This window comes from Solea solea, chromosome 14 (genome assembly GCF_958295425.1).
Source record: "Solea solea chromosome 14, fSolSol10.1, whole genome shotgun sequence".
In the NCBI taxonomy this organism is placed as follows: domain Eukaryota; kingdom Metazoa; phylum Chordata; class Actinopteri; order Pleuronectiformes; family Soleidae; genus Solea; species Solea solea.
Genome location: NC_081147.1, coordinates 17,209,941 through 17,229,696, shown reverse-complemented (window position 1 = coordinate 17,229,696; position 19,756 = coordinate 17,209,941). Strand labels below are relative to the sequence as shown.

General features: G+C 42.5%; 1 protein-coding gene across 2 annotated transcripts in view; it reads right to left on the bottom strand.

Moving 5' to 3' along the window:
* The window catches only part of spock1 (SPARC (osteonectin), cwcv and kazal like domains proteoglycan 1), an 80,220-nt gene extending 66,665 nt beyond the window's left edge, over nucleotides 1-13,555 (bottom strand). Inside the window, exons 1-2 of one of the 2 annotated variants that reach the window (XM_058650478.1) lie at nucleotides 13,404-13,555; nucleotides 12,776-12,913 (exon numbers count right to left, since the gene is read on the bottom strand). In XM_058650478.1, coding sequence (XP_058506461.1) covers nucleotides 12,776-12,910 — 135 coding nt within the window. In that variant the 5' untranslated portion in view covers nucleotides 12,911-12,913; nucleotides 13,404-13,555. The remainder of the gene's footprint in view (nucleotides 1-12,775; nucleotides 12,914-13,403) is intronic. The other variant, XM_058650479.1, reaches the window with a different exon arrangement.
* Between the last annotated feature and the right edge of the window lie 6,201 nt (nucleotides 13,556-19,756).

Sequence of the window (19,756 nt, the reverse complement as noted above, 5' to 3'; positions counted from 1 at the left end):
AGCTGAATAAAAACACAGGCTTAGCATTAGCGGAGGATGTTGAAGTAGCCAACGCTGGCGGCATGAAACACAAAAGGCCGGTGAAATTGGACTTCAGGGCCATTTATGAGTCCTAGATTTAAACATTACATCATTTACGAGTGCACTAGACACTATTATACTATGTTTAAGTTTCTCCTTCAAACACGTGTCCTTCCTGTATTCATATTTAAAGAGGAAAAAAAAAAAAAAAAACTTAAACGGGCTACACAGGACAAAAACACCATCTGCTTTGAATTGCATGTTTTTGAAAGTGGGCCTGACTCAGGATGTCCAGCCAGCTGTTACACTGACAACACTGTGGCAGTAGTGTAATGCCAGAGGAAACGGGAGCAAAGATGACAGTGACAAGCTGCTACACCCAAGTCTTCCATCACCGGCACCATCATCCAGCTCAGTGTCTCGCTTTGTTTCACTCAAACTCCTCATTTCTGACCTTCAATGCTCAAGAGAAATTCAATCGCACGTAATTATGCACACAGCAGAAACACAAAGCTTTACAATGATCTTGACACTTTTCATAATGGTTGCCAACCACGGGGAGCTGACCGTGGTGCTGAAATCAAAACAGCTGAAGGACTCTTGACACCACGACCAGCGTGACTAAAAATATAAAATAAATACAGTTAGTCACCATCGCATGGTCACTGAAATTAGCCATCTGTTAAAACATTTTTACAACTTTATCTGGAAAAACTACTGTATACACAAAATATTTAGCTGCTGACTGAAGACTGAAATATCTCATGTACGTTTGGCTGCATTCAGATTAAGTTTGGTACAGACATTCCTCATCCAAAGGCGAAATCCTCCTGACTTTGCGTCTGCCAACAGCAGATTGACATGTTTGGGTTTTTTTATAGTGTCCTTCGCGTTTCCCTCAGGATGATTTGTAAGACAGTGTGATCTCTTCACTGTGAGTTCATGACTGCACACGTAGTATTCCCTCAGGGCTCCACTGTTCGTTGCCATTACCTGCAATTCCCAAATGTGTGACTGCCACAAACAAACAGCACAGATGGGAGTCGGTAGGCGTCAGAGAGCGACAAAATGATGAAGAAAGAATATGGAAAGGCACTAAAAGCTACATGGAACCGATCTGCCACATCTTTGTGTCAATCTCCACCTCCCCTCTTCCACTTGTGCTCTCCGTCTCTGTCTCTCCATGTCCCAGGAGCATCACAATAGCGGCAGTAGCAAAAAAAAAAAACTCCTGAATTATTGAAGCAGACAAGACAGCTCTCAAAACCACACACACTCTCACATACAAACAGTAACTGTATATCTGCCCTCAGGGGGAAAATGAGATAATGACGAATTCAATCTGACATGGTTTTAGGGACCATAAACATCAGAGAGAGGGTGGAAAGAAAGATGGGGAGGTGAGATGCTGACACTGATCGAAAGGAGAGCTAGGGAGGCGTGAAAAAGAGCAACAGACTGCCCATGATTTATTTCACATGGTGACACTCAGGGCTGGTGAGGCTACTTTCCCCGTTTGATCTGTGCAAGATGGCCTGCTTGTAAATAGAATCCACTGCATTAAATAATGGATTAGACTGCCCGTGTAGTAATTTGAACGCCGTTCATATGATCATCTACGTCAGCGATCCCCACGGGCAACGCCGTGGCTGTGTCCGTCATCTAAATAACAACTGCTGTGATGACAGGGAACAAGCAGAGGCAAACACATGGAGTCGCTCAAAGCACGACGCCGTGTTATAAATCAAAAGATTTCATTCATCAACCTCATTACGTGATGTGGGAAAAAGGAAAGTGGTCGTAACAGTGTAGAGGCATTAATAACTATCTGATCATGTTTATACAGATTCAAGCTCATCTATTATAATGTGCGTAGTTTCGGCTGTTTAAACAGAGCACAATCAGCAACCGGAGTGAGGATTACACCTTGATCATAGAATTAGAAGTTTCGCCTGTCCGCCACTTTAGCCCAGACTGAAAATCTACACAATGTAAAGTAAAGCGAGCCAGATTCGTACTCACAGACGTCCTCACCCTGACACGATGGATTCCAGCTCCACTATATTGCATCTCTACTTATGCTTCATCTCTATCTATGACCAACAATCACCAAACATTCATTGGTAATCAGCAAATCAGTCTGATGGGTAAGATAGTGACCATGTTAGCCGTGATACTTGAGCTCCACTGGCTACCCTTAGCTGTCAAATCACTGATGCTAGCCTACAAAGTGCTCCATGGCTCTGCTCCCACCTACTTAACCCCTTTAACCCCTCGACTTTTCTATTCATCACAGGATTGTCGTCAACACCCCCACACAAGACAATCCAGAATCTTTTCACGTGACCTACTGAGCGCTACCAGAACAGGGGCAGTCGCTGTCTATCTTCAAGAAGCTCTTGAAGACCGAGCTCTTCCAAGAGCATCTTCTGTCCTAGCACTTACCTTACCCTCTCCCCTGCTCTATCTCCTTCAGCACTTGGATCCACTTTTGGACTCTCACCCTCTGTCAGTCCATAGTTCCCATCTAGTGGATTTCTTTCCAAGACTTCTTCTACGTAGCTTGTTCCTCTTTTGTAAGTCGCTTTGACTAAATGCGTAAATGTAAATGATACTTAGGCGTGTTAGCATTGTGAGCATGTTGGTAGTGTTGTAGTCAAGACCACCTAAACCGAGACCAAGACCACAGTGTATCGAGACCAAGAGTTTGAGGGGTTGAGACCGAGACAAGACCAAGACTTTGAGGGGTCGAGACCAAGACAAGACCAAGACCGTTAGCGTCGCTTTGCAGAATTTACACATTGCGCTGTGTTTTCTTTTGGAGGTATTTATGCACAAAAAGTCTTTGTGGTTCAGGTAACCAAATTGTATTATAGATGAGTTGGCTGACCTCTTCTCACGGCCTCTTCTCCTGTCACTCACATGCACTTTTGTGGGGGGGGGGGCGTGTGAAAAGGGGGCGGGAGGGGTGACAGCCGTTAACGGTGACAAAAATTTCCAATGATAAATGTGTGGAGTTATCGGTTGTACCCGAAGCAATGCGATTTTACGCAAAATCACAGTAATGATATTCACAAGTTCATCCAAAAATGCACAGGCAATTCATCGATATCCCCACAGTTGTGGTCTTGACCGCTCTTGAAATAAAAACCTGAGTCCGCTTTGTCCAAGACCGAGTAAAAATGCAGTCGATTCCGAGACGAGACCGAGACCTTCAAAAAGGGGTCTCGAGACCAAGACCTATCTCGAGTACTACAACACTACTTGTTGGTATCCTTTTGTTTGAAAGCAAGGCAAGGACAGAGTCAACATAAAAAGAGGTGTGATAGAAATCAACAAATGATGACTCACTGACATCCCAGTAAAGTGTTTTGGAGTCAGTGACCCTCCGAACCCTCCACCCCTTCATGCAGTCAAGAATCATGTCATGTCAGCTTGAGCTTTTTCCCCCGACCGACATCATAATTACATTATCTTCATATCTGTATAAATATATGCATTATGTGAGCAGGCACAAACCCAAGATCCCACACTCCCAGCACAACAATACATTGAGTGGGCCAACAAGCACTTGCTGTTTGGCAGAGAATCCACCATGCAAATATGGTTGCCATGGCTCATCTCCACTTGTACAGTAGAATTAACTTAGAAAACAAATGACAAGAAGATAAATTCAACACCAGCATATGGCGGGAGAGCTGTGGAAGGAGCCAAACGACAGGGAAGAAACATCACATCACATGTTTTATGATATCAGACTTTACAGTTGTATTATTTTCACCCTTTATTTAACCAGGTAAGAGGCAGCACAACAAGGGGGACACATAAACATCAACATTATGCATCTGCCTCCCATTCAATGATAACACCAACGTGTTTTGACAGACAAATGATCGTCTGTCGTTACAGTACATGGCAGACATCCATGAAGTGGATACATGGTATAGATACAGGAGTGACAGCTTGAGTCCATATGGCTCAAAGCCACACGCGTAAACATTGGACAGTAAATTCACAGCTTGCTGTTGCCATGCTGATTCCCTGTGAGGTTTTCTGAGGTGGCGGAGAATCTAGCTAGAAAGTTTGTATTTGTTTGTTTGTTTTTCTCTCTAAACGCTGTGCACTGAAGTGTGTCAGTGCCAGTTTGACGGCGATTTGTATATTGTGATGTGTTTTCATACACTGCGGCACACCGGGTCCTCGGGACCTTTCGTATGGTTTCTCTGTCTTGGCAAATCGTTGGACAAAAGAAGGGAAAAAGAAAAGCCGGCAGCATTGCTTCTACAGGATCAAAAAGCTTAGCAGGATACCTTCACAGCAGCAGCACCGCAAACGCAAACACACAGCGGCCATAAAGAGAGAGAGGCAAGGGTGGGGGGGTGTTTTCTGAAACATACACACAATCACTGTCTATCTGTTATGTCCATTAAAGCTCCTCCTCTTCTCTGACCATCTCTCTTTTCTCCCCAGTTCCTGTTCTCATCTCCTGTTCTGAACTCTCATCGACAGCCTCTTCTTAAACCTTTATCATCGCTAATAATTGCCCAACCCCAACCTTAAACACAATTCACACCTTCGCCCTAAAGAAATAAGGTTCTGCCTCACTGTGTCCAGGTTTTGGTCCCAATGACGACTACTGGTCCTGACTTATCCTGGTCAAAGGGGACACTGGCCTTTGCTTTGTCTCACCCACAACCAAATGATCCTAAAGTGTGTTCATGTGTGTGTGTGTTTGTGTTTGCATGGATCTCTGCTCTTATTGATTATATCAAGGCTCCAATCAGGGTTACCAGGCTTGGTAAATTCACTGATCGATCTCCACAGGAGCCCTCAGGCTGGAGGGGAAACAGAGTGTGCATGTGCGCTTGCCTGAGCATTCGCCCACATGCAGAGAGACAACACTTTTTTTTTTTTCCACGAGACACTTTAAAGGACGTACGGTCTGACGCGGACAACTAAAAAAATGCACTTGTCCCTCTCCACTCGTACAACTGCGGTCCTTCAGTGCGGAGATTATAATCAGCATTTCCTCATTTGAAATCAATAGCCCAGTGAGAAGAGCGTGCACACGAAGAGCATGTGAAGACAAATGGGATGGAGAGAGCAGAGAGACATGGTTTATTCTGAAGGGCAATATTTCGTCAGGTATAATTCAAGTGTAAAATGAGAGGCAGAGGAGAGTGGACATAGTAAAAGGGAACGAAGAGAAGGTAAAGAGGAAGCTTTAGAAGAAGGAGGGAAAGCAGAGCAGTCGAGCAATAAGCAAGAATGACGGCTGCTCAGCCAAGTCCTCAATGAATTGATGGAAATAATGTATGTGTGTGTGTGTGTGTGTGTGTGTGTGTGAGGGAAGATGAAGGTGACTCTTTTTTTTTACCCTTCCCCCTCAGCTGTACAACCAACCAATCAGAGCACACATGCACGCACACTTCATTAATTGCAATGGGAAACAACACAGGAAAACAGGGATTTCATGTTAGTTTAATTTTGATAGTCATTGTTACTCTGAGATGGATTTCGTATTTTTATCAGAGGTTTGATCCAAGCGGGTTTTTTTTACGCACTATTATAGCAGTTGTTGAGATGAAATGAACGAGGTTGCACCATGGCAGGTGTAGAGTCTTTATCTTACCCCAACGAGCAGACATCTCTACAACATAAATCACCTTCCCTGGCCACAGAAGACCGTGCTACATGCCAGTGAACGTGAATTGCAGATTTCACAAAACATGTTCCCCTTCAGTCGCAGTACAGGAAAACTTGTGTTGCGCTACAGCTTCCCCTCGTGTGATCCGTCACTGGACTGCACACAGATCCACATCAAACATCCCCCAGAGGGAAACATGAGGGAGATTTTCCACTGCAGAGCTCTTTATTTAAATCAAACAGAGAGATAACTCTTTAAATTGCAAATGCGATGATTTCAGTGGAGCGGTGGTAAGTGAATAATAATAACAACAACTAAGAAAAAAAAAAGTGTCTTTTTGCTTATTTTATTTTTAGGATACCTGAAATTCCAAGGTAGTCACCAACCTCAAAGGCACCAAAGGCAACTACCTATTGTAGTTTACAGTATAAAACAGTATATCCATCCATTTTCTAGCGCTTTATCCTCCACAGGAGGGTTACCCCCTGCACAGTTCGCCAGTCCATCACACAGGACCACATATAGAGACAAACAATTCACAGCTACGGTCAATTTAGAGTGACCAATTTACCTGATCCCCATATTGCATGTTTTTGGACTGTGGGAAGAAACCAGAGAAAACCCACGCACACACGGGGAGAACACGCAAACTCCATGCAGAAAGGCCCTTGTTCCAACCAGGGCTCGGACCCGGGTCTTCTCGCTGCAACGGCAAGAGCCAACTAACCAACTAGAAAGACTAAGTTATATTGCACAAATGAGCTGTCAGGGCGACGCGGTGGAGTAGTGGTTAGAGCTGTTGCCTTACAGCAGAAAGACCCAGGTACAGCCAAGCCTCTCTGCATGGAGCTTTATGTATCAAGTGTCTGACCTCTTCATAACTTTCCATTACACATCTTCTACATTTCTGCATCAGTAAATCTGTGATCAGCCTCAGGGTCCACTTCAAATAGCTGTGAATGCACACAGTAATCATTTACACCTGGCTTGACCAAGCCACGTCTTCTCATCCTGGTTTGCCGCTTAAGGCCTCACTTTCTCAGATACTCATGGATTTGGATCCACGGTTAAAAAGCACATTGTAGCCGAGACAATTTTGCACAAACACACGTCTTGTGTTGATAAAGGAAAACACTAGGGGGGGGGGGGGGGGGATGGTTGTGACTGGCACCCCCAGGGAGCATGTTGTCACTGAAAAGAAAATGTGGCTGATAAAACGACACTTAATTCTCACCAGTGAAGTGAGCAAAGACAGGCCGCGCCATGCAATATTACTTACATTGCAAGCGCACAAATATAGACACAAAAAATACCTTTCACTTTCAAGCTGCCACCAGGTCCACCGGATAATGAATAGGCAGCCTTGGGATTGCATGTATTTACACAATGAGGAACATATAGAGAAAATGTCTAATTCCCCCCAGAGAAGCTGCTTTTCACAGCATGAAAATAGGAAGACTAGAGACAAGAAGTCTCTTCAAGGAGAACCAAAGAGAGAACAGTGAAAAAAAAGGTTACTCATTTCAAAAAAAGAACATTTCAAAAAGGTGTTATTCAGTCTGTTTAGATTGTCAAAATTCAAATAAAAGCAAGTAAATCAAATAAAAGCCAAATAATAAACAAACACTATCCACATCCATCCATTTTCTACCACCCTGGACAGTTCGCCAGTCCATCGCATGGACCACATAGAGACAAACAACCATCCATCAATTTAGAGTGTCCAATTTACCCGATTCCCATGTTTTTGCATGTTTTTGGACTAAAGAACGTGGAGGAAACCCACGCACACACGGGGAGAACATGCAAACTCTTCTTGCTGCAAAGGCAAGAGTGCTGACACCATGTGTCATTGTGTGGCCCTACTCAATGGACATTGTTATCTAAAACTGTTTATCATGGACACTGGGTAATGAAAGTGTATTCAGAGACCCCAAAGACAATGAACGCGTGTGTGTGGGGGGGGGGGGGGGGGGCAACAACATGAGGCAGCTGCAGGCTCACAACAAAGCTGACCCTGCCTTAAACAACAACCACAAAAACCCACAGTCAAACTCACTGCTGCATACAAATGTGTGCGTTTGTGCGTGCGTGCGTGTGCGTGTCTGTCTTCACTGCAGCTTTTTTTTTTTTTATTAATATTATTAGCATAAGAGCTCATGAAAGTTTAAGTGGTGATTGTAACCTAAGGGGACCTGAAATACTGTTGGCATAAATAACAACAAGTGATTTGGCAAAAGAGCCACGAATGTGGTTTAGCAAATTTAAGGATTAAAAAAAAAAAAAAATATTTAATTGGCCGTCTACATTTCCTCTAACAAGTGGTGCAGGCTCTAAGCTATCCACGTAGCATAATGAGGGTAAAAAAAAACCCCACTGCACTAGAGGGCAGGATAAAACAGGATGAAGTTCTTTTCCATAAAACAACGCAGCTAATCATATCAGTCGCTGGAGAGGGAAGAGTTAGAAAAGCTCTGTCCATGTACTTCGGTCTAATGCCAGTATGGCAATTCAATAAATGTGTCATTTAGTCTCCAAAAAACAATTGAAATGCATCATTACCGGCACATTGAAGCCCAACGAATAGGTAACCAGGTAACAGGTAACCAAGTAAACTTAGAAAATCAGACTGCTTCTCCCTTAATCTTCTCACGACCATCTGAACTCTGACAGTTAAAACTGTTACAACTGCTCCACTGCCAACGCACAGATACAACAACATTCAGCAGGGAGCCAGTGGCTCATCAGCAAGGATGCGGAGTGAAATATGACAGGCAGAGAGGAGGAGTCGCACGGGGCGAGGGCAGAGTGGAGGGGGGGGGACGAGATACTGTAGAGGGGGAACATGGTTGAGGAGGCACAGGGTCATTCGCTGCTCCAGAGACGCAGAGCCAAAATAAGGGAGGAAGACAACAAAAAAAATACTAGCCTGGACAAAAATGTTAAGTTCATGACCCATTGAGGATGGAGGGGAGGGGAGTGAGTGACAGACATTAAGCTCATACACTGTTAGGATGTGAAAGATAAAGCATGGGATATACCTGATATACCCCCTAAAAGAAGTTACACCGTATCTATCTGCCAGTGGTTGTTCTGCCCTGAGGAGTTTTTATCTGTGTATAAATTGGGATGTCACCAATGTGCCAAAAAGAAAAGCGGTCGACGAAAGAAGAAAAGAACAACAACACTCTCATCTACAATGGTACAAGAGTTGCTATTTTCTATCTTTTACTCCGTCTCTCAATCTCTCTGGTAGCTGATATCACACAACCAAGGTAATGCCCTCTGGCAGGAAAACCATGCTGTTTCTACCTCTACAGGCATATACTGTATAAATATGTGAATCAGGCAATATGTCAGATAAACCGTCTATTCGCCAGCTGTTTTCATGATAACAGTACAGGTGGTGGATGGCTGTCGTGACGCCCGGGATGTCAAAACAGTCTGAGAGAACGGATGAACATTTTTACTGGATCCCCACAGATCCAGAGAGGCGGCGGAGGAGAATCGCTGCGTGAAGTTTTAAAAGATAGGAAACCACAAGAAACAGGGTCCAGGGTTGAATGGACCCTGGAAGTTACACAGAATATTTGCATTGCTGCCAAATATAGAGACAATGAAGAAGAAATGTGCTTGCTCACCTGTGACTTGCATTCCCACCAATGCTGATTAAAACAAATGGGAGTAAATGCTAAATAAACACGTTTCCACTATTTAAACCTGGGTTTAAATGGATTTATTGAAAGGGGTATGTTTGATTGGATGATTTGTAAACAAGGGGTCATGGCATCAGTCATGTTTAGAATTCCGAAATTGCCACTTTTTGGTCTCCCGCGGAGTCATTCGTCACAAATGAAATCGTACAGAATGATTTAAGAAGACACATTTTCACTGATGATCAATGTCTTCGGTTTTTCACTACCATCTGTGACAGTCAAGGTCCGTGACCATGCCATGTCAAGATCAAGCTCCCAGATCATCACTACTAGATGGGTGGAATAATGGCTGTGTTGTATAATCTCACTACAGTATATGTGCTATTAAACAGTTTGGTGCCAGAGAGAGAAGGAGAGAAAAGGCCAGTGTCAGAAGAAGGAAAAAAAGAGAGCACATGTTTCAGTAGACAAATTAAAAACCAGCTTTCCTATCCGTGCGATCAGGCAAACCACACACACACGAGAACAACAGCAGCTCCTGTGTTTGGCTGGTAGCATTGCCTTAAATATTAAACTAAAATATCACCATCTATCCCTCCTCTGCCTTCCTTCACCCCCGTGTTTTTCCACTCCTGTCCTTCGTCCTCCACTGACAGTTTCATGTAAATTAGTTTTATTTGCACAGGAGATGATGGGGAGAAATAAAGATTGGGCAGTGTGTGCTTGCACACACACACACACACACACACACACACACTGCAGATAGTGGAGCCCTGCCTGAGTGCACAGAGGCATGACTAACACTCGCTCTCATATCATGGCTCCTGTACTGTTGAGGGGAGAACAGACCTAATTAGGCCAAACTCACCCCCTGTCTACTGAAGTCTCTGAAGAACACAGCACACATCAACCTCCTAATGTTCAGCCTGTGGTTTCCAATGCAATGCCAGTGGTTACACAACTGTCACAATTAGACAGCTCTGAAATGTTGTTTCCATGCTCATCCTAATTTTGGTGTTCAGGATTGTGTCTCGGTGAGTAAATTATTTCAAATATTTAACAGAGGTGTCCAAGTGCATGTGGGACTCACCAGCAGACCAGGAACTTTGTAACATATAAGTGTTTGGACAATCATTGTTAATGAAAGATATAGACAACCTAGCAAAGGGAAGCCTCAGAATGTCCATGATAAATAAACATAATAAATAAGTCACTCTTTGAGTGAACTAAGTGAATTTGCCGGCTGTGATATCGCCCATGATTGTCTATTTTCATCTAAACGGGAATATCATTTACAAAATCAACATAATGCGTGATTGGAGAAAACCTGAAACTAGCAATTATTGTGACCTAGTCTGGGGGAACTCAGCCAAGTCTGGCAGGGATTTGATTTTGCTCTGCAGACCCGTCTGGCAAGGACACCGTTTCGACCAACTTCAGAATCTCCTTATAATGGGAACCAATCACAAACCCCTGGCAAGCTTTCCCCACAGACTTCCATTCAAACAAAGTTCATTTTACAATCAGCAGAGTTGCCCCCTCATGGCCATTCAGTCTATTGTAGTGGTACTTCCTATTTGGCTTCAGAATGAACTTCCAACAACTACCTCCATTTTTTCTCTCTATTGTATTGGTCAAACGTGACATCCCATAACCTGACAACCATAACCACACTGTCCATTTTAACCTTCTACATGGTACAATGATTAGCCATCAAACATTAAAGAGGAGGCTGTTGCTTTATACAGCTACAAGCAGCTCATAAGTAAACAGAGTTATGTACCAAGATAGGGAAATATTCAAATCTAACACTGCATGTTGTTATGGCTGCACCATTTAATTTAACAGAAACAATTGAGATGTATTGTGCGGCATTTTGCACCTTCCCTTATGTGTCATCATTTTACTACAGCGCCGTTTACGAGGGCCGCAACTAACGATTACTTTGGCTGTCGCCAGAAATGATTAACGTGACACAGTGTTGGATTTCAACCATCAAATAATGTCTCCAAGATTATTTTGATGGTACATCAACGCCCCTGTCAAAGCTTGAGCCTACATTGGCACGAGGTAGCGTCTGGTTTCAGGTTTTTGGGTCCATGCCACAAATAAAGAACTACAAAACTCTGTTCTTTCTGTGTAACAGACTGTTGTTAAGTGTAATGGCCTGTTGCTAGGAACCAAGCACATTATGGAGAACCTCATATGTATTATTTGCTCTGCTTCCACTGTCACTGTCTTATTTATATCCACTAAGAATGTCTGTGTACCAATATAAGAGCTTGTTAGTGTGACTTCTTCTCATTGTTTACTTGTGGTGATTATATATTTAAAAAAAAAAAACTATTTATTTTAAAGACATACACTACACATGAGCATGTTTGCAGTACCAACCCAGCATAATCAATGTATTCATTTAATTTTAAGCCTTGTAAATAAGCCTTGTAAATAAGCAGTTATTGTGACGTAAACCCTGTTGTTGTTGGGTTTTTTTTTCATTTATTCTGCTTTGTTCGTTCAGAACGTTGGTGCAGTTGGTGTACACTGCCCCCATCACTTCCTGTAGTGCATTGCAGTTACTGAATGTGGTTTGCCAGAGCAGGGCTCTAGGGTGCTATCAATTGAGTGTGTAACCTAATTTGTGTCTTTCTTCTACAGTAGACCACACTACACCACAGTATAGTATAGTACTTTCATATTTTCAATAAAGAGTTAAAATCGATAAAGTCTGCCATACATTTAATTAATTGTGTGAAGATTAAGCGTTTGTTTACAATCATTTACATAAGTATAAATGAACATGGGGAAATGACAAAAAAAATCGTGGTGCTGTAGGCAGTGCGTTGGAAAATGCAAACTTTTTGCACTGATGGCACTAATCAATGTGTTTAAATTAAACCGGTTGAACTGTAATAATGGCCGTTGTTGATTATGTCGACTGATCGTTGCAGCCCCACAGTTCATGCCTCGATTTGCATCTGTGCTGATTTGACACATTGGCCTACAGTCAATTACAGTTAAAAATGGATTATGATATCCCACCAGGAAACAAGCCTTGATATTTCACCACAAACACTTATCTACTCAAAACAGTACACTCTCTCGTAAGTATAAGTAAATGCATTATCAGACCAAGTCTAACCCTGAAGGCTGAGCTCGACAATTATTAGAGGGCAAAAAAAAGCTCAGTTATTGCAACTTACAAAGACACAGACGAGCCACAATGCAAAACCATAACAAAGAGATGTTCCATCATGTGCGTAAATCCATCGTCTAAGTCTATGACTCTGACTCTCTTTCAATCCGGGATTGAATTTGCCGAGTTTCTACAAGGTGGATTATGTCTAATGACAAGTCTCAAGTACTCACAAGGTGTAACAAGGGCGTACTCACACAAACACACACACACACACACACACAATAAAGCTCATGATGATGCTGCGCTACTCACATCTCTGAATCTGTTCCAGGATCTGTCCTTGTTGTACTGAGCCACGGTGCTCAGCCATTTGTCGTTGCTGTTGCCGGAGACTACCGCTTCTCTGCTCAGCAAGAGAGCCGCGAGAGGCAGCAGAAAGAAGAGCATCTTCTGGAAGCGAGAGAGAGAAGCAGAAGCAGGTGAGGGTGTGAGACGGGCACCGGCAGTCAGGACTCTGCTGCTGCTGCTGCTGCTGCTGCAAAGTACAAGAGCGGAATGAAATGAGACCCAAAACACAGAACTCTCACACTGTGACGCATCGCGGGGTCAGGATGTCACCAGAAAAGGACCGAAGTAGTGTTTGTGTTTGTCCCTGCGTGGAGGCTGATCCTTTTCTAATCGGATTACCAACACTGGAGAGTTGTCACCGTGGGGTTGCCGCGACGCGATCGGCTCATGAAACCAATTTAAAAAGCAATTAGCAAATTTCCGCCCCCACGGAGCTTTGTCTAGGCTTCCCCCACGTCTCCTGCTCTCCCCCTGCAGCAGCAGCAGCAGCAGCGACGGCTCCACCAAAGTCGACACATGGGCGTAAAAAGGACTTTCAATCCCAGTTTATGTTGTATTTCTGAATAAATAATCAAACAGTGCGTTTACTTACCTGGGATTGTTCGTTGGTGACCAATTCCGACTCCCGGGGGAAAATAAACCCACGGCCCCGGGTACTCCTGGTTGCACCCGACTGCTCAAAGGATTGACGGCGAACGCGAGCTGCGAGGACGAACAGACCAGGAGATTTCTCCTCCTCCTCCTCCCCGGTCACCAGACACCGCCTCCTTCCCTCTCTCTCTCTCTCTCTCCCTCCCTCTCGCTCTCCCTCCCTCTCTCTCTCTCCGGTGTGAACCCACAAACCGTGTCATCGATTTTCAGCATTTTCAGATGTTTTTTTTCTCCTTTTGTTTTTTTTTTTGCATGTTCACACCAGACATGATTTCTTTGTTTACAGCGTAAAACACAAATTTCATTTCAGCCACGGTACTTTTCTGTTGAGGAATTCCAGCGTGTGTGTGTGTGTGTTCACCGAAAAATGAAAAAAATAAAAAAATAAGAAATAAAGGAAAGCGTTTGTTTGGGTTTTTTTCTTTTCAGCACCACGGACAGAGACAGGCCACCGTTTTAAATGGGCCGCGTAACTAGGGCGTTCCTCTTTTGAGGGAATATAACGATATGCAGAGTGTTTAAATATTTAATCTGTGACTCTCTGCTTTGACAAAACTTCTCTCTTTTCTTCTCTCTGCACCTCTTTGCGCGTGTGTCTGTCTGGATGAGAGTGTCGTTCTGCTTTGGTTTTTGTTCAATTGTGTTTTATTGACCTGCTCTGGCACAAAACAGCTAGAGGATAAAGAGGTGCAGCGCATTGTTTTCCTGTAGTTTCTCATAACAAGCTTTTCTGCCTCCATGTGTCTTTTGTGTTGGAAAGGATCACAATGAATGAAACAATCAAGAGTGATTCTGGTGTTCTGTATGTGTGCTAAGCACCGGTTCTTTGTGTGTTTTGTCGATATTAATTTCTATTTTACAGCTTTTGTACATAAATTGCTCGTAATGGGTTCACATTGGGGTTTTTTTTCCCACTCATGTTCAGTGCAAGTTAAGTGGCAAACCTTTTTTTTCTTTTTAAGAAAATGAAACACTATAGATTAGAGCCTTGCTGCAACTTTTCTTTTTATTTTCTGTTCTGGGGCCAGAGACGAATCTCATTAAAAATGAAACAGGCTAAACACAAAGACAAATTATACACACTGGTTTGCAATTGTGTTTTTCGTCAGTGGGGAATTGTGGGGTCCAGGTTTTCATTACTTGAACTGATGTGTTTAATTTTTATCCTCAAAGTTAAACGTATTAAAGCGTGGAGTGTGTAACCCGTCAAGATCAGCAAATGTCCGTTACATTCAAACCAGTGTTAAATCAGTTTACGTGACGCTGATCAAGCTCCACCCAGGTGGAAGCATAACAGGTATAGTAAACTTTAGGATAAGGAATTATACCCGGTTCTCTGGAACATGAGTGAGGTTATATGAATGTTGAAAGAGAACTTTAGCAGAAGGAATTAACCCTGATTCTCTTTAACATGAGTAATGAGTAATGAATCATTTTGAAAGCTAACAGTTGGAATATGGACCTAGAGTCGTCCTTTCAGAAATCTCACCTGAGGCAGTCTGTTGATGTCACATTTTAGTATCAGCTCAGCTCACTTGGAAATGGAAATGCAAAGAAAACCAAACGAGTAGAGTTGAACTGTGCTACAACTGTATCGTTGAAAAGTGCCACAACAGTGTTTTGGCGACAGAAGTTACACACTGGAGCTTTAACTGGGTGAGAACTGGTAATCACATAATCCAGCAGCAGTCTTCTTTTTGTCTAATGAAGGTGGACACCAGAGATGCCAGGCTTTAACAGTATCAGTATTGTACTTTAATTTATGTACATGAAATGGTCAAATTGTATCATACAATTGATTGTTGTGGCTCATTTACATGAAACAAGGACATTAGCTTTTGAAATGGACCCAATAGTTGCTAAAGGCTGTAGAATATGAAAATGTCTATTAGTTATGTGTCAGCTTTAGCAGCAGCTGGTTCAGAATTAATGAGTTCAGCGCATTAAAATTGTCCTTATGCAGATTCATACACAGATATATATGACAATCTGCTCATCTGCAATATGTTGTTATAATTAGCAGTCAATCACCGTCTATTTATACAATTATAGAGACACATTCTGTTCACAAGACACTGTATGTGATTGTATATATAATAGCAACTATGGAGTACTGGTGGATGCTAACAAAAAAGTCAAATGTGATGATGAAGGCTTTTCAAAAGTGACAATATGAACATCAGTTTTGGAGTAAGTTAAATCGTTACAACCAATGCATTATAATTTAATGTCGAGTTCTTTAATTTTGCAAGACCAAGAGAGAGTACACAAGGATTTTCAGTTCTCCAAAGTACTGTTACTTTGGCAGTTACAATATACAATGTTTGTTGAAAAGTCACAAGCTTTTCGGATCTTTTGTAATTGTTGTTTTTATTTTATTGTTATAAGTATTTGGATATATCTTCATCTGTGCAGCACTCTGGACAACTGAGGTTGTTTTTATATGCACTAGAAACGTTTTCTTAATTACTATATGGTCATTAGTCTTCTGTATGCCACAATCTGTCATGCAACTTTAAGTTTCGTCTGGGCTCATAGGCCTAGCAGTTTTTATGGCAGCCTATGAACACACAATGGGACTTAAGGGCCATAAGTAAAGATGTACTGCATTTATTGTCTTTAGCATATACTGTACATTTAATTTTGAGCCAAGGAAGGAGGAGAGGAAAACACTGCCTCACCGTGCCATGGATATGTACAACAGATACATCAACTCCAAAAGTTAAATGACAGTCTGCAGAACAATGGCTAGTGACAGGACCTTAGGGGCAAAAAGCATATTTCTCACTGTGCTGTCTTGTATATAAGGAGGCACTGGATGAGTGGAGAAACTCAGCTCATAAGCAGCTTATACTCTGAATGATTATGAGACACTTGCTTTTGACATTTAGGAGCACTGACTTGACATTTCTACGCAGTATAGATGTAAATGTTTTTGCACCCTGCGTAAATGGCTCACTTGGCATTTACTCTAAATCTGGTTAAAGTTGGGACGCTTGTCTTAGAATCTTGGAAATGCGTCCTTTCTGAGGAGTGGGGACAAATGACTTGGTCCAAGCAGACGGATGTCATGAGAAAGCCCCATATACTACATTCATTATTAATGGTTAGAGGGTCATAAAAATGTAGACTGAACCCAGTTGGTTTGAATGCTCTGATGGTGTATATATATATATATATATATACATATATACATATATATGTGTAGCAGAAAAATGGCTGCAGCATCACCACAACCCTCATCTATAGGACAATGCGATAGACAATCAATGAATGGTCCACACATTTCAGACATATTGAGTCTGAAATGTGTGGAGACCTTTTTCCTTTCTTCTTTTGTACAAAAAAACCAAACATGTGAGTGCAAACATCATCGTTATTGTGTGGGTACAGCAGCTTAGCCAGAGACTCATCACTCTGCGAGTTCAAAGGGTCTAATCCAGGCCCACTTCAGTCAGTTCTTCTCCCGATTCGCCTCTCTTTCTCAAAAACCCAGCAACTGCCAAGAAGGTTCTGAAGATGAAGTATCTGCAGGGGTTCCGGATCAAAATATGGGAAACAAAGCTGAGGCGAGCAGCATCACAGCAGTACATTTATGGGCATACATCCCCCACATTGCAAGTGCAGATAGTGAAGGGAAACGAAGGCAGAGCAAAGGAGAAAAGAATAATGAAGCTTGATTAAAGTGTGTGTAGGTGTGTTGGAGACAAGCGAGAAAGGCCAAAGGAGAAAATGTAAGGGGAGAATGTGGTGAGAAAGGCTGCTATCACACCAATGAGCGTTGTATTTCTAACTTAACTTGTGCACGAGAATCCCAGTTCCACATGAGTGGGTCTGAAAGTGAACCATAAGTGTAATCCACGCCAGCATCTGTGATGATATCTGCCATGCCCGCGTCACTGGTGGAAAACTTCAGAAAATGCACAATTTCCATCACACAACAAGCTCAGTGATCTTGTGATTTTTTTTTTTTTTTTTTTTTAATCCAATCACACATCCGACGTTCCACATAGGATGAAAAGAGAAAAGCCATAAAGCATGAAACCCGCCAGCAAATGAGATAAAGTTTGCATGTCTCCACATCCCGACAGATGGTTTCATACAAACAGATACATATACTAATCAGTTCCTCATCAGGGACTTCAGTGACAGTAAACACAATATTATGTTCACATGCCCACTCTAAAGGAGAGTGCATTTAGGATCCAAACAATAATGAATAGTCTTTATTTTCCTTTGTGTGAAACAAGTTAGTCGAGGTTTGAAAAAGTTCTAAGTCATCGTTGGCATGTCTTTGTTGAGCTCAAAAGGGTTTTATTTTTATTTCAAAAATTGACAAAACAACAAGGCAGACGTGAACTTCTCCAAAAATAACAGCACGCAAAGGGAACGACCTGATACTGTCAAAGTCAGCTTGCTTGGATTTTCTTCCCAATGAGACATCCCTGTAGAATGTGATACCACAGCAGCCGATTATGGCTGATTAAGGACGCAGATTTTGTCGCCGCACGCCGACTCATAGACATACCAGCCTTCGCTTGGCGATCCATCATTCAGACGACATGTACGGGCAGCTATAATCAAAAAAAGGCCAATAATAATCATGAATGTATGGGTTCAGTGCACGCATCACAAACAGTGGACACGGAATGGCCACTGTCTCTGAGGAGCTTTCACATTCTCTTGAGTGATCCAACTCTCACTTAGCTATGAAAAAGTGAATAAATAAATATTAACTCTCTTACTGTTTATGTGCCAACACAATGAGCAGAGTCTCTGTCATTTGCACACATATTGTATTTTAGATTTGCACAAAAAGAGGAAAAAACTGCTAAACCAAAACTATGGTAAGCAATGTAAATATCTGATGAAATAATGATGAGTATTTATAATAATGTGGCTTCTCCTGTTCCTCCAGCAAAACAAACAAGACGCGGGCGCTGTGCAGACAGTGAAATTAAAGTCAACGAAATCAGTGAATAGGTAAACATAATTAGTTACTTGATAGTGTGGACCAGAAATGCAGACAGGCATTTAAGGGGAGCCCGAATGCTTGAGTATCTACCCCAGAAGAGCAGAGTACACCAGAGAGGAGAATAAACCAGCAGCAACACAGAGAGGTTATCTTCTAACAGTAGCCTACTGTTAAGAGGGGACAGTACAAAAAGAGGCATGCACTGCAATGCAGCATGGCACCAAAAACTACTGTTCTCTCCTCCGGGGTAGCAGTGAAGAGGCAGCGTGCAAGGTCACTAAGGTTTCCCCACTCAAGTAGTAGAGTAGTAGTAAGAAGAGTGTCTCACAGGAGGCCAGAAACAACAGAAGACCAGGAAGAACAATGTCAGAGCCATTGTCATTGCCAATGGAGCAGAGCTTACGGTTTGTGCTTCACAGACAATAAAACAGCAAAGAAGGAAATTTGAGAAAACAAGTGGCAAATCTCGGGGCTGCTGGGCTTCACTTACAAGGACATTGTTCACATCTGGCCTGTTTTGTTCATCTGAAGTTTAGAGGTGGACGTTTTTGACTCGACGGAAGACGTAATGAGGTTTGTGTCTCGCGTCCTCATAACGACATGAGACGCGGATCTTATCAAACACACTTCAGCTCGGTGTAAGTGAATCGTTAGACTCAGTTCATTAAAAGATTTACTCCAGACTTCCTGCACGACCGGAGCACAGACTCCGTCTGAGGGCGTCGTGATGCGGCCTCTGTTAAATATTGGGATTTCTGACATTTCCATGCTAAAATGCATGGAAATGAACGCATGTTTTCAGGATTTTTAAGACTTTTTAACTGATCTACAGTTTGGCGTTGTTCAGTTTGATTCCTGTGTCGGACGTCGCACTCATTTAGAATCGGCTCAGCTCGTTTGAAACCATGCCAGAGCAGGTACCAGGTACCAGGTACTATCCCTAATGGAAAAGCAATATCCTATGTTCAATCCTATACATGTCATATTGATGATATACATATTGTGGTTACATAACTACATTGTGAATATCTTCCACATTTGCATATCTCTAGATGTTAAAATGTTTATTATTATATGGAGAGAGGATGAATGGAGGCAAGTGTGACAGAAGTTATGCTTCATTATGATTTCTCTGGTTTGGGGGGATGATGCAGAATAACAGTTTGTACATGTTGATAAGATATGGGGCCTTCACTCCCCACAGTGGCGGAGAGGAAATTGAGTAAATGACCGCAGTGTTGGGCCCACAGCTGCCTCATCGTGGGAGGAAATAGATTACCCTTATCAAGCTTTTCTCAAAGAAAGTCGCCGCAGTGAAA